General features: G+C 42.8%; 1 protein-coding gene across 1 annotated transcript in view; it reads right to left on the bottom strand.

Moving 5' to 3' along the window:
* LOC141148243 (uncharacterized) overlaps positions 1 to 10,260 on the bottom strand; it is a 30,965-nt gene extending 20,705 nt beyond the window's left edge. Inside the window, exons 1-2 of the mRNA XM_073635500.1 lie at positions 8,819 to 10,260; positions 3,284 to 3,525 (exon numbers count right to left, since the gene is read on the bottom strand). Coding sequence (XP_073491601.1) covers positions 3,284 to 3,525; positions 8,819 to 9,129 — 553 coding nt within the window. The 5' untranslated portion in view covers positions 9,130 to 10,260. The remainder of the gene's footprint in view (positions 1 to 3,283; positions 3,526 to 8,818) is intronic.
* Positions 10,261 to 14,532: the final 4,272 nt, after the last annotated feature.

The following is a 14,532-nucleotide window of genomic DNA, read 5'->3' on the forward strand; positions in this document are numbered from 1 at the left end:
TGGGCAGTCCATCACCTTTACCCTTGGATTCTTTAGTTTTTGCGAGTTATCAAGAATTCAATGTATAATTTGCACCATGGTTTGATCATGAGCCTCTATTCAATTTTGAAAGAGGGTCTTCAATCAGTTTCTGTTGGCTGATGCATGATGTGAGGAGCACAGAGCAAGGCAATGAGTTGACCTAAAGAGAGAAAAATTGGAAGGCGGACTTTTAATGCTGCCACTGTAATCCCAATGGGGAAACAGAAGTATTCAAGAGTATAGATAAAATATCAAAATGTATTAAATATCATCATAAAAACATGTCACAAGGATAAGCGCATGGGTATGCCATGGTATGTACATTCTCCCATATATGACAAATATGGCTGGACAGGAAAACCTGTACGGGTGGCCTCTGGAATAGTGAATATGCTGTCATAACAGAAATCTGAAGGCCAGCCGATGGGATTGACAATGCCAGCAGCAATGAATCTCTACGCGTTTCGCCAATAGCTTCCTCAGGAGATCCTATTGGTATGAAATCAAACACATGAGTACCAATAGCATCTCCTGAGGAAGCTATTGGCGAAATGCAGAGTATTCCATTGGTGCTGGCATTGTGATCCCGTCGGCTGGCCTTCAGATAGAAGATTCCTGTTATGACAGCATATTCACTATTCCAGAGGCCATCCATACAGGTTTCCCTGTGCAGACATATTTGTCATATATGGGAGAATGTACATACCACAGCATACCCATGCACTTATCCTTTGTGACATGTTTTTATGATGTTTTTTAATACATTTTGATATTTTATCTATACCCTTGAGTACTTCTCTTTTCCCATTGGGAATACAGTGGCAGCCTTAAAAGACCGCCTTCTAATTTTTCTCTCCTTTTGTTCATATAATCTGGATGTGGTGCCACGCATTGCGTATTGTGTCTCTATTTTCTTTCAATGAGTGGACCTAATTATCCATCATACTTGTACAATGTATATACAGTATCTCAAAAAAGTGAGTACACCCCTCACATTTTTGTAAATTTTTTATTCTATCTTTTCATGTGACAACACTGAAGAAATGATACTTTGCTACAATGTAAAGTAGTGAGTGTACAGCTTGTATAACAGTGTAAATTTGCTGCCCCCTCAAAATAACACACAGCCATTAATGTCCAAACCGCTGGCAACAAAAGTGAGTACACCCCTAAGTGAAAATGTCCAAATTGGGCCCAAAGTGTCAACATTTGTGTGGCCACCATTATTTTCCAGCACTGCCTTAACCCTCTTGGGCATGGAGTTCACCAGAGCTTCACAGGTTGCCACTGGAGTCCTCTTCCACTCCTCCAGAACGACATCACGGGGCTGGTGGATAATGGAGACCTTGCGCTCCTTCACCTTCCATTTGAGGATGCCCCACAGATGCTCAATAGGGTTCAGGTCTGGAGACATGCTTGGGCAGTCCATCACCTTTACCCTTGGATTCTTTAGCAAGGCAGTGGTGGTCTTGGAAGTGTGTTTGGGGTAGTTATTATGTTGGAATATTGCCTGCGGCCCAGTCTCCGAACGGAGAGGATCATGCTCTGCTTCAGTATGTCACAGTACATGTTGGCATTCATGGTTCCCTCAATGAACTGTAGCTCCCCAGTGCTGGCAGCACTCATGCAGCCCTAGACCATGACACTCCCACCACCATGCTTGTCTGTAAGCAAGACACACTTGTCTTTGTACTCCTCACCTGGTTACCACCACACACGCTTGACACCATCTGAACCAAATAAGTTTATCTTGGTCTCATCAGACCACAGGACATGCCTCCAGTAATCCATGTCCATAGTCTGCTTGTCTTCAGCAAACTGTTTGCTGGCTTTCTTGTGCATCATCTTTAGAGGAGGCTTCCTTCTGGGATGGCAGCCATACAGACCATTTTGATGCAGTGTGTGATGTATGGTCTGAGCACTAACAGGCTGACCCCCCACCCCTATAACCTCTGCAGCAATGCTGGAAGCACTCATACATCTATTTCCCACAGACCACCTCTGGATATGACGCTGAGCACGTGCACTCAACTTCTTTGGTCGACCATGGCGAGGCCTGTTCTGAGTGGAACCTGTCCTGTTAAAATGCTGTATGGTCTTGGCTACCATACTGCAGCTCAGATTCAGGGTCTTGACAATCCTTTCATAGCCTAGGCCATCTTTATGTAAAGGAACAATTCTTTTTTTCAAATCCTCAGAGAGTTCTTTGCCATGAGGTGCCATGTTGAACTTCCAGTGACCAGTATGAGAGAGTGAGAGTGATAACACCAAATTTAACACACCTGCTCCCCATTCACGCCTAAGATCTTGTAACACTAACAAGTCACATGACACCGGGGGGGAGGGAAAATGGCTAATTGGGACCAATTTGGACATTTTCACTTAGGGGTGTACTCACTTTTGTTGCCAGCGGTTTAGACATTAATGGCTGTGTGTTGAGTTATTTTGAGGGGACAGCAAATTTACACTGTTATACAAGCTGTACACTCACTACTTTACATTGTAGCAAAGTGTCATTTCTTCAGTGTTGTCACATGAAAAGATTTTATAAAATATTTACAAAAATGTGAGGGGTGCACTCACTTTTGTGAGATACTGAATATTTGCAATTAATAAGCAGGCAGAGGGTCACAGTGAAAAAAATAGTATGTCATCTCCATCATCTGCTTCCATTTCATCAAAGTAGAAAGTACAGACAGGTCCATGTCTATTGCAGGTCTAGTGTTTATGTCCTATGGTGTCCATGTTCTAAGGCTAAGCCCAGTGCACATGTCAATTCCAGAGGACTTAGAAGTACAGGAGGGTGTAGACCAGGGATCTTCAAACTACGGCCCTCCAGCTGTGGTGGAACTACATGTCCCATGAGGCATTGTAAAACTCTGACATTTACAGACATGACTAGGCATTATGGGAATCGTAGCTCCCAAACAACTGTAGGGCCATAGTTTGAAGACCCCTGGTGTAGACACTGCCTCTGGACCTGGGCAGTCAAGGCAGTGTAAAGTTGAATTTACCTGCGTCCAAAGTCTGCTTTTGTGTTGCATAATTTAATCATGAAAACCAGGGGGTAGGGGGTCGGGTTTTGTGCAATACTACAATAACCCTTTAAAGAGATGAATTAGCAACCTTGGTACTTTCCACCTACAACCAGCCAAAGTTTGCTAGCCCTTCCCAATTTCAGCTGCACCTTTTATTTTTCTCCTTTATTTCCTCTGTAAGTTCATTTACATATCACTTATCAGCATAGACAGTATTAACCAACCCTTTTTGCTGCTGCAGTAATCCAGGTAGCGTTCCATCTGGTATAGTGGTGTCTCTGATTTGGGGGAAGAGTAGATGATGACAATCGAGGATTGGTCCACTGGAGGTGTCCATTCCGAGTCTTTTGTTGGAGGTGAAAGTGCCACATAAGAGAAATCACTGACCTTATTACCGTTTGCCAAGCAGGCTGCTATACCAACGGCGTTCCAGCTTACCTCCCAGGACAGAAGCAGTGCCCTGTAACTGAAGGACAAACAGAAACAATGGATGTTATTGAAGGCTGAAAGTTAGCTGGAATTTATAGGAGACCTGTAGGGAAAAAGATATAGGAGATGCCCATACTGATCCTTTTCTGAAGACATCTGACAATGTGAAATGGAAATGTGGAACTCAAAGATGCTACATTATGCAACATTACGTTACAATGAGCTTATACTTTTTTCCATTCAGGGTATTACCACATTTTCATTTAATAGTCATACACACCCCTTCCTAACTATCTTGTACACCCACAGGAGGCCCGTGTGATATGCATGTGGGAATGGTGCAGCATATTCGTAGCAGACGGTAAACACACAAACTCACAAACTTCAGCGCCCATCAGTGCCTGCCCATCAGTGCCACCCATCAGTGCCTGCCATCAGTGCCACCCATCAGTGCCTGCCCATCAGTGCCACCCATCAGTGTCCATTAGTGCCGCCTATCAGTGCCGCCCATCAGTGCTGCCCATCAGTGCCACCTATCATTGCCCATAAGTGCTGCCTAAGCTGACTAAGAGAATTCCAAATCATGAAATGCGTTAATCTGTGCCAAGTCTGCACTTATGTCATGATGTCTATGATGTTGTCTGATGATTTTTATCTTTAATAAAGTCTTCACTTTTGCTTCAAACCTGTGAGTGTGGTAAACCTTTTCCTGTTCCAGTGCTGCCTATCAGTGCCCATCAGTGCCGCCTATCAGTGCTGCATATCAGTGCTGCATATCAGGGATGCCTATCAGTGCCCATCAGTGCCACCTATCAGTGCCCATCAGTGCTGCATATTAGTGCCTCCTCATCAGTGCCCATCAGTGCGGCCTCATCAGTGCCTATCAGTGCAGCCTCATCAGTGCCTATCAGTGCAGCCTATCAGTGCCCATTAGGGCAGCATATCAGTGCCCATCGGTGCCGCCTCTTCAGGACACATCAGTGAAGGAGAAAAATTACTTATTTACAAAATTTTCTGTTAGAAACTAAGAAAAACATATTTTTGTTTTTCTAAATTTCCAGTCTTTTTTATTTTGTTTTTTGCGAAAAAAAAAAAAAAAAACAACAGGGGTGATTAAATACCACCAAAAGAAATCTCAATTTGTGGGGAAAACATGATAAAAAATTCATTTGGGTACAGTGTTACATGACCACGCAATTGTCATTCAAAGTGTGACAGTACTGAAAGCTGAAAATTGGTCTTGGCAGGAAGGGGGTGAAAGTGCTCAGTAGGCAAGTTTGTTAAAGGTCCGATTTTCCATTATGGGGAATGTTTGACACTCATAAACATATGTCATAAAACTAAGCGTCCTTGTACCAATCTGCAAACTAGGATTTTAGCTTATAAAGGATAGTCACAAACAGGTAACAACATTTTCCTGTGACAGAATTCTTTGCTTTTTATTAAAATGACCTTCAAAGAAAAAAAAATTGTATGGTTCTAGCAGAACAGAAACCTATAAATTCACCAGTGTTATCAGTGCTCCTTTATGGCCAATAAGACAAATCATTACTTTGGCGGTATTTGTACTTTACTCCTTGTAAATACCAACCAATTTACCTGTAATAGTTCCTCATACAGAATCCAGCGCAGATAAGGACAATTATGGAACATGTAGAAGAAAAAATTGTAGAAAAAAAATGTCCACAGCAATCTAAAAGGAATGTCTTTTTCTTGGTCCTATAGAGCAGTGGTCTCCAAACTGTGGTCCTTGGCTAGCCTTTATCTGGCCCTTGAGACACTATTCCTTCCAATGATATGACAGTCTGGTACACACATTCAATTTTTTTTTTTCATTCAACCCAGCGAACCAAACAAAAGAAAAGCCTAAAAGATTGCTGTTCTAACTAAGCAATGTTATTGCAGTGATCTCTCCTGCTGTGCCTTTGTGTTCTGACAAGAACCGCTAGAACACACTAATCAACGCTCACAGCCATTGACTGATCGGATTCTGGTTTTCCAGCATGTTCCTTCGACAAAAGCTGGTCCTTAGACCAATGGAAAAAATGTCCCTTTTGAGATGGAGGAGGATATGGTGGTACTTATTATAGAGTGATTAACAGCAAGGAATGTCACATAACCGGGAGCATTAATAGACATTGTAGGGGTTGGATTGATAACCATCGCTACAGCTCTCTGGGACCATAGCAGTCATCATTCCAGGAAGCATCTAATTGTTTTGTTGTACTATGGTGCTCCATCAAATTTTCATGACCTTTTGGCCAAACGAATAGATGTGAATAGCCAAAAGTCAATACCAGACAAGCAGATGTAGTATCAGGAATTAAGACATCATAACCACAGGTAGACCAAAGTAAAACCCAGCCTGGCACATACAGAAGTGGGATGAAGCTAGTAGGCAATCCAAGGATTCAAACTAAGATGTCACTTGGGCCCTATATCAAACCCAAACTGGATGAAAGAAGTTAGAGCTGATGGCAAAGAAAGTTAGATAATGAATAAATAAAAGACTAAGATTACCAATAACAAGAACACTCTCAGAGACAAACTACACTATACAGTGGGTGAGAAGATGCTGCCATCTTGTACTAGTAAGACTGAAGCAGGGACATTTCTGATAGGTTGTTAGAGGCAAATACATTTTAGGAATGAACACCAACGAGTAGGAACTCCTTACAAAGGAATGTTGCTAATGTAGACGAATTATGATTTACATTCTCAGCTCCAAAAAAAAAGATAGAGTCATACCTCCAAAACCCAATATTTCTCTAAGGGAAGGATTACAGTAGAACCACTGACAGGTTTTTATTGCTATCTGTGTCCACACTAGAGATCTTTACCATCTATACTGTATTTGTCCTGGTGACCATTGTCTCCAGGACTAAAAATGAGGAAATATCTAAAATTTTGAGTTGTCACATTCAATACTCATCCAAAACAAGACGAACATAACATTTCGAACCCCTCTATGGAACTACCACAGATTCATGGAACTAGATGGTCACAGTGACCACCTGGTGGTCCAGTAGAGGTATTTATATATCTCTCAGCTCTTTGAGAAAGACATCTTTATATCCTTTGAGGCACGCAAGGTAAAAAAAAAATAATAATTCTGATACATTTCTTTTCAAATACCTCCTACTATATCACATCATTAGGAATCAAGTTGGCACACTGAAAGTGTAGTTGTCCACTGGCTGTGCAACTCTGGCCACACCAAACGTACCACAATTTTTTATAAACGTTTGCAAGGCAAAGGATCAATTTTAATAAATCCTACCAGAAATGGCTCCAATATATAACTGACCTTACATCTTGGTTTCAAGATGTAATCAGCACCAAGGACAAGCTGACACCATTTAAATTCATTCACCACCTGCATTACACACAGCTAAGCTATTCTGTATGGGTTTTGGGATTCATGCCCGATGCCCAAGGTATGGTGCTACACCAGCGGATGTGCTATATAGGTTCTGGACCTTTCCACGAATCATTATTCTCTGGAAAAGTTGTTTAAAGTACTGGAAACTCACTTGGGTCTTCAGACTCCGAAGACCCCTGAAGTTTGTTGCTTGGACATTCTAAACCACTTGTTCTCTCACTATATTTAGGCTCATTTTCTTTCAAGCCAAGAAAACTATTCTTCTTAATTTTAAAAATGCTCTCCAAACTTTACAACTGTTTTGTCCAATCTGTGGCCCAAGATGACTATGAATGCAGCCCAACACAAAATCGTAAACTTACTTAAAAATGTTGATTTTTGGGGGATTTTTTTTTTCTATTGAATGCGTTTAAACTGAGCAAACGCATGCAGCTGAAGAAAAATTTTACTGGACTTTTGCGAGTTTTATCTTCCCAAAGAAAAATGATCCACTCTTCACAATCAAGGCTTATTCATGTCATCAGTTTGTGGCAGCACCTACGTATATTTGTGAGCAACTATTTTCAAAGATGAGGCACACGAAGGGCAATAAAAGGGCAACCAAAATACACTATATTACCAAAAATATTGGGACACCTGCCTTTACATGCACATGAATTTTAATGGCATCCCAGTCTTAGTCCGTAGGGTTCAATATTGAGTTGGCCCACCTTTTGCAGCTATAACAACTTAAACTCTTCTAGGAAGGCTGTCCAAATGGTTTAGGAGTGTGTCTATGGGAATGTTTAAGAATTTTTCCAGAAACGCATTTGTGAGGTCAGGCACTGTTGTTGGATAAGAATGCCTGGCTCCAGGGCCGGCCCTACCATGGGTCCCGATGGGTCCATTGGACCCAGGCTGCACTCCAAGAGGGGAGGCAGGGGAGCTTCTAATTACGGGGTCGCCTTAGGCCTCGCGCTTACAGAGGCTTCGCAGCCGCCTATTAAAGAGCCGTCTCTGGGGGTGGGTAGCAGAGCTCCCTGCTCTACTGCACTGGCTGCATTTTAGTTTTGGATTCCCCGCCTGTGTGCTCATCCAGCTCCTCCGGGTCCCTCTCTTCTGCTCCATGCAGCACTGCTCAGTCCAGTGTCTGTCCTCCCCAGCCAACCCCCTGAGTCTGCTCACACTGCACTACATGCTTCTTCCGGGCAAACAAACTTTAGGAAAAGATGCAGCCCTATGAGAGCTGGCTCCCCTGAGGACACCACAGGCTTGTCTGCCAGCCCCCCCCATACACAGATGACAGATCTCCCTTGGAGGTAATGCTGATCGCCTGTCCATGATGCTGCTGGAGGGAGCCCAGGCGATCATGGATGAGTGCCCTGCAACCTGGTAATGGGGAGTGAGATGACTCCATATCCCCCACACACCATCCAATAAGCCACTCTGTCCCTTGGGGACAGGGACCCTTTCTCATCTGGAGAAAGGGACCCCATCTCACCTGGGGACAAGGCTCCCTTCTCCCCTGGGGACAGGGACCCCATCTCCCCTGGGGGCAGGGCCCCATCTCCCCTGGGGACAGGGAACCCTTCTCCCCTGGGGACAGTATGTACTGTATGTAGTATATGCTTGTGTGTATAAATGTTATTACAACTTTTGAATCTTGTTGTTCAGGCTAGATGTCATTACCTAGACAGAGCTGTGCCTGCAGGTGCATTCAAACAACCAATATGAAAAATAAAGAATAAAAAAAGATATCAGATTAATCACACCTCCTCTGGTCATAAAACATCTCATATTCTTCTCACAGAATACAAGGAGTTCTGTGAAGGAATGTGGGGAGAAATGGATGAACATTACAATCTCCCCTCATAAAATGTATGAAAACACTATGTAAAAAAAAATATTATCTGTAACTAAAAAAGTTGTAAAATAATTGGTGGCCATAAACTAACAGACCACATCCTACCGTTTTTGTTCTTCCTTTCCTAGTTGATGCTCTTTTACATCCTGGTCTCTGGGTGGCACTGTATCTTTCGAGGACACCGATGTCTTGCTTGCAGCTTTTGTTATTTGTTTTTCCGTCTCCTTTTCGTTCCGTTGGCTTTGATTGTTTTTTTTCTCAACAGTTCCTTGTGACTCAATAGCTTCAGTGTTTGATACACTTTTAACACTCTGTGATGTCTTTTTGCCTTCTGTTGGTGGTCCTGGAGTGACCTTGCCATTTTTATTTTGAACTCCTTGTTTCTCTGGAGCTTTGTCTGAATTGTTGTCCATCATTTTTAGCCGTCTTGACACATTAGGTCCTAAGATTTCTGATGCTTTACCCGGTTATGCTGGGCTCCAGCCTGGTTGACAAGGTAGGTCACAAGCCGTTGTGTCTTGCTGAGGTTTTCAGTTAACTGAGGACTTGCTATGTCCTTCTTTTCCTCCTGATCTTGGTAGGGTTCAATCATTGGGTTATTTCTTAATAAAATTTTAGAGGAAGCTTAAATCCTGCATCACTTCTAGAAGCCAAATGAGATTTCTCTTTATTTTTGCACCTTTTCTGTGTTGACTGTTAAGTTTTCATTAGCATTTTGGTTTTTACTTGGTCAGTAGTCTTTTAGGTTGGTCACTCTTCCCCAGTCCTAGTGAATCCCATGCATTTTATGGTGGATCCTTTGGTCCAGGCACTGTCTCTGTTATTAATTCTGGCCCAACGTTAGTACATACAGTTTCCTTCCAATGGATGATCTAAAAATGCTGGATTCTGTGAGCCCCTTGTCTCTTCCAGTATCACACACAGTACACGGCTCCCTCTGAATGCTTCTAGACACAAGCGCATAAACTTTAGAACCTGGTCAAGGTTTACAAGGAAAGGTGGAGCCTAGATACAAAGGTAACATAGTATAATGCAATTTATATGTTTATTGCCCTCATGCAGTGTGATTGTATCTAACACTTCCTGGATTCCAATGTTTTCTGCATAAAGTCGATAGATTTTAGTCTTTTACTTTTAATGACAATGTAACAAAATACTTTGTTGTACACAATGTGATTATCAGCATAAAAGTGAAATCTATTGTTATTAATGTAGATCTAAACCTTGACTAGCTGTGTATTGTAATTGTTATTTTTTTTTTTTTTTGTTGTTGTTCAAAAAAACCTGTTTACACCTGTTTTTTACTCTTGTTACTTGCAGATTTCCTCCATTTTCTTTCAGTCACTTACTGGTTACACGTACCACAATATTGGCTGCCCATCGTTGCTCTGCTCCTGACTATAAATGTGCATTTCATGTAAGTGCAGCTTTTGTGAAAGTATTGGGACGCCTGCCTTTACACACACAGGTATATTCGTGAGCAACTATTTTCAAGGATGAGGCACACAAAGGGCAAAAGTAGAACCAAAATACTCTATATTACCAAAAGTATTGGGACACCTTTCTTTACACGCACATGAACTTTCATGGCATCCCACTCTTATGCCCCATACACACGGTCGGATTTTCCGATGGAAAATGTCCGATCGGAGCGTGTTGTCGGAAATTCCGACCGTGTGTGGGCTCCATCGGACATTTTCCATCGGATTTTCCGACACACAAAGTTGGAGAGCAGGAGATAAAATTTTCCGACAACAAAATCCGATCGCGTCAATTCCGACCGTGTGTGGCCTGTTCCGACGCACAAAGTGCCACGCATGCTCAGAAGAAATTCCAAGACGGAACAGCTCGTTCTGGTAAACTTAGCGCTCGCAATAGATACAGCACTTTCGTCACGCTGCAATGTTCAAAATGGTTTAATACAGCGCACTCTCTTCTTCTTTATAATGTGACAAGAATTAAGTAGTTTTGCTGCTCATATTCACACACACTTCTCACAAAGTTTTATTTTTGTTTTTTTATTGGGATTCCCTAAATATATTGTTATTAGTTGTCACATCTGACAGAATTATTTTTTTTTTATTTTATTTTTTTTGGATTTTAAGCCTTTTTTTTTATTTAATGTTTGGATTTTTTCAAAGGCTGATCTTTGTTCAATGTTATTTTTATTTTTACTCCAGAATATTTTTGTGTGTGTTTTGTGTGTCAAGTTACCCCAACACCATTGATATCTTTTATTATTTAATCTCCAGGAGATTGTTTGGTGTTGGTGTCCCTTGTTCATTTCACATTTTATATTTGAAATGTACCTGAATCCTCACAAACAAACTGTCATTTTTGAAGTAAAACACATAGGAGAGTATAATTCAAAACAAAAATCCTTTATTAAGGGATCAGAACCAAACAAAGAGGAAGGCAACACTGGATCAACATGAGAAATTAGCAAAGCCTGGGACCCCCACGGCAGACATCAAATCTTGAACATTAAAATCGGTGGCCTGAGGAGTCCATATGTAAGGGAGGGCAGTCTGGTCCAGAATTCGCAGAGATCCGGAAAGCAGCAGATGACATATGTGTCCCCAGGCTGTGGTACCACAAGAGGCTGCATCTTTTGGCCGACCAGACTGGATCCAGGGTCCTCACTTTCTGGTCTTCCTTTCACGCTTCCTTCCGGGCTGTGGCTGTGCAGTTGGAGATGTGACAGGAGGAGGAGTAGGACCTGGAGGAGGACTGGGAGGACCTGGAGGAGAGGGAGGACGAGGAGGAAGACCTGCAGGAGGAGGAGGAGGACCATCGCAAAGGTGTGTCTGAGCTGTCATTTGGCCCCTCATACCTTTGTTAAGAGCCTCCGATATGAGCGCCTCACATAAGACTTGTTGGCCCTCCTCCATCCTCTGCATTTTGTATGCAATGACGGCAGCAATGTCCTCCTCCACGGTCTGTCGTGCTCCCAGGACCTCTGTAGCCCTCCAAAAGAGTCCTCCGGTAGAATCCTCTAGGGCACTCCTCTTCCTGCCACTTTCTCTTTTCAGGGGGGGTGGAGGGACCTGCAGATCAGCCAGCCGGCTCGGCCCGGCCACCTCCTGGCTGAGACTTCCCTGTGTATGAAAAAGGGACATGGTTTTAGTTGTTGCTTCATCAATCACAATCCTAAATTAGTACTCCCAACTAACATCTAGTTAACATCATTGATTGGACAAGCAGAAATATTTAGAGGAATGCTATACCTGGCTCAATCTGGGCTCCTCCACATGTTGCCTGGAAGGCCCAGGTTGGGCGTCAGAAGCCTCAGCCGGGGGGGAAGGAAGCGTGGAAGGAAGACTGGAGAGGAATGGCCTGGGTTCAGTCTGGCCTGCCAGAAAATGCAGCCTGTCGTAGTACAACATCCTGGGGACATAGATGTCATCTGCTGCTCCGGATCTCTGTGAATCCAGGACCTTCTTGCGCTCCCTTAGATATGTGCTCCTCAGGCCACCAATGAAGATGTTTAAATAGGTGATGTCTGCCGTGGGGATCACCTGCTTCACAATTTCACACAATTGTACCAGTGCTGCCTTCCTCTTTGCTTGGTTCTTGAAATGGGGGTGTTTAATCTCCCACAGACATGGCAGCTCCCTTAAGATATCTATGAATACTGACATGAAGTCATTATCTTTGAGTAGCATATCCATGTTCACTGCAAGACACAACACAAGACAAAGCCTAATGTCAGACAAAACTCTCCTAATCTTGTTACAATATAGGCTTCAATGTAGAAGCAGTATAGGCACAAGTTTGTCTCTTACCTTCGTTCTTACGATCGGCGCGTCCAATGCTCCTTCCTCCGCTCACAGATCGTACGTAATACGCACGCGTGTTACGATTTATACACACTGCGCATGCGTGTAACTCCGCCCGCCCCTGACGTTCTTTCTAGTCTATTCCCCGCCCCTTTTCGTTCGACGCAGTGGGTGAAGAGCACATGGCGGAGTCAGAGCAAGTGCGTGCTAATTATAGCAACGAGGAGGAAAGCCCGGATCCGGACACGTCCCGATCCAGAAGGAGACGTTTTAAGGCCACAAATATGTCCTTTGGGGAGATGTTGGAGATGGTCGACATCATGAAGAAGTCCGACTATGACGGAAAGTATGGGCCTTACCCCAACCCCAATATCAGAAAGGCCAAGATCATGGCGAAAGTGATCAAAAGTCTGCAGAAGAATTTCGGGGTACGACGATCGAAAGATCAGCTCAGGAAGCGGTGGTCGGACCTGAAATTGAGAGAGCCAGAGCAGTACCGAAAGATCCGGAGAGTGCTGCAAAAAAGTAAGTAGTTGTGCTGTGTTCCTATTCTTTCTGTCTTTATTGCGTTCATGCTGCTCCATATGCTTTTATTAATTGTAACGTTTAAAAGGGCAACTTTAATGTTTATGGGCCCATTATTCGTTCGTATCAAACATTTATCTTTCGGCCTCTAAAACACCATTGTTTAGGCCATATGCATTTTCCCACATTTTTTTGGGGCCTACTTGGATGCCAAATAGTTTTTTGTGTAGATGGGTTTGTTACTAGAATGAAATGCAAACTAGATTGTGTGTAAGGAGAGGACACTGAGCAGCTGTTTTCACATCTGGACACTGGAGCACTAGTGTGGGACACAAGAACAACATTTTTATTAGGGGGCCACACAGGTGCTCCAGTGTATACTATAGGGGGGTCTCCATCTGTGAAGCTTGTACTAAACAGGTAAAGTATTGCAGCTTGACAAAGGCCAATAAAAAAAATACATCTTGGAACTCGGCTAAAATTGACAATTGTACCCCACTTCCAAGCAATGTTTCCTATTTCTAGTCCTGCCATCAAATATCTGTGTGCTAATTCTACCATTTTTGTTTTACATCGGGGAGAAAAGACTCGGAGGACACCCCTCATCCGAGGAGACCAGAGACCCCCCCCCTCTGGAAGAAGGTGAAATACCACCAACCCAAGCTGAGCAGGAGGAAAAAGAAGCTGTGGTGGAGATTGGCACCACAACAGGTGAGTGTCTGCGACCACAGACTCAGGTAAAAGAGATGGATGGTGGCAGATTTTTGATACCTGTTTTTGTTTTGTTTCTCTCTTTTTAGGTGATCGTCATGTGAGGGATCCAGAACTTTTCACATCAGAAAGTGCCCAGATCCTGATTGGGGAAATCATGGGGTGTAATGTAGAACTGCAAAACATACAGCAAAAAAACAATGATGTTATTAAAAAAAATAATAACATCATTGATGTTTTGGGGCGAATTTAAAACCAAACAAAATCACTTTTTGGATTGTGGTCCAATCTTTTAAAACTTTTTGCAATGTTTTGAAAAGCCAAATTTGGAGGATGCACACAGTGTGTCAACATGTGCTATCTGCCATCACGGGAGATCAATGGACGCGTTTTGGGGGTGCAACCCCTTCCTCAATTATAAAGTAGCGTTGAGGAAGGGCTTGCTCCCCCAAAACACATCCCTTGATCCCCCCTGATGGCAGATAGCACATGTTGACATTCGTAAATTGGTGTGCATCTTCCAAATTTGGCTTTTCCAGGGGTGATTTCCCCCCATCTGAACGCTATATCAAACCCAGTTCCTAAATACTGATGTCTGATATAGCCTTCAGGTTTTACCATATGTGAACTTTGTAAGTTCAAGTTTTTTGTCTTTCTCGTTGGTTTTACACAGGCCTGTTTTATCTGAAATGGACATTTCGATTTTTGATAATGCTACTGCAAAAATTGTTAAACAACAAACATGTTGGTTTGTTTTAAAAACCTTTGGTAAATGCACATGTGATTGTGCAGGTATAAAAAAGT

Source organism: Aquarana catesbeiana, linkage group LG06 (genome assembly GCF_042186555.1).
Source record: "Aquarana catesbeiana isolate 2022-GZ linkage group LG06, ASM4218655v1, whole genome shotgun sequence".
Classification (NCBI taxonomy): Eukaryota; Metazoa; Chordata; class Amphibia; order Anura; family Ranidae; genus Aquarana; species Aquarana catesbeiana.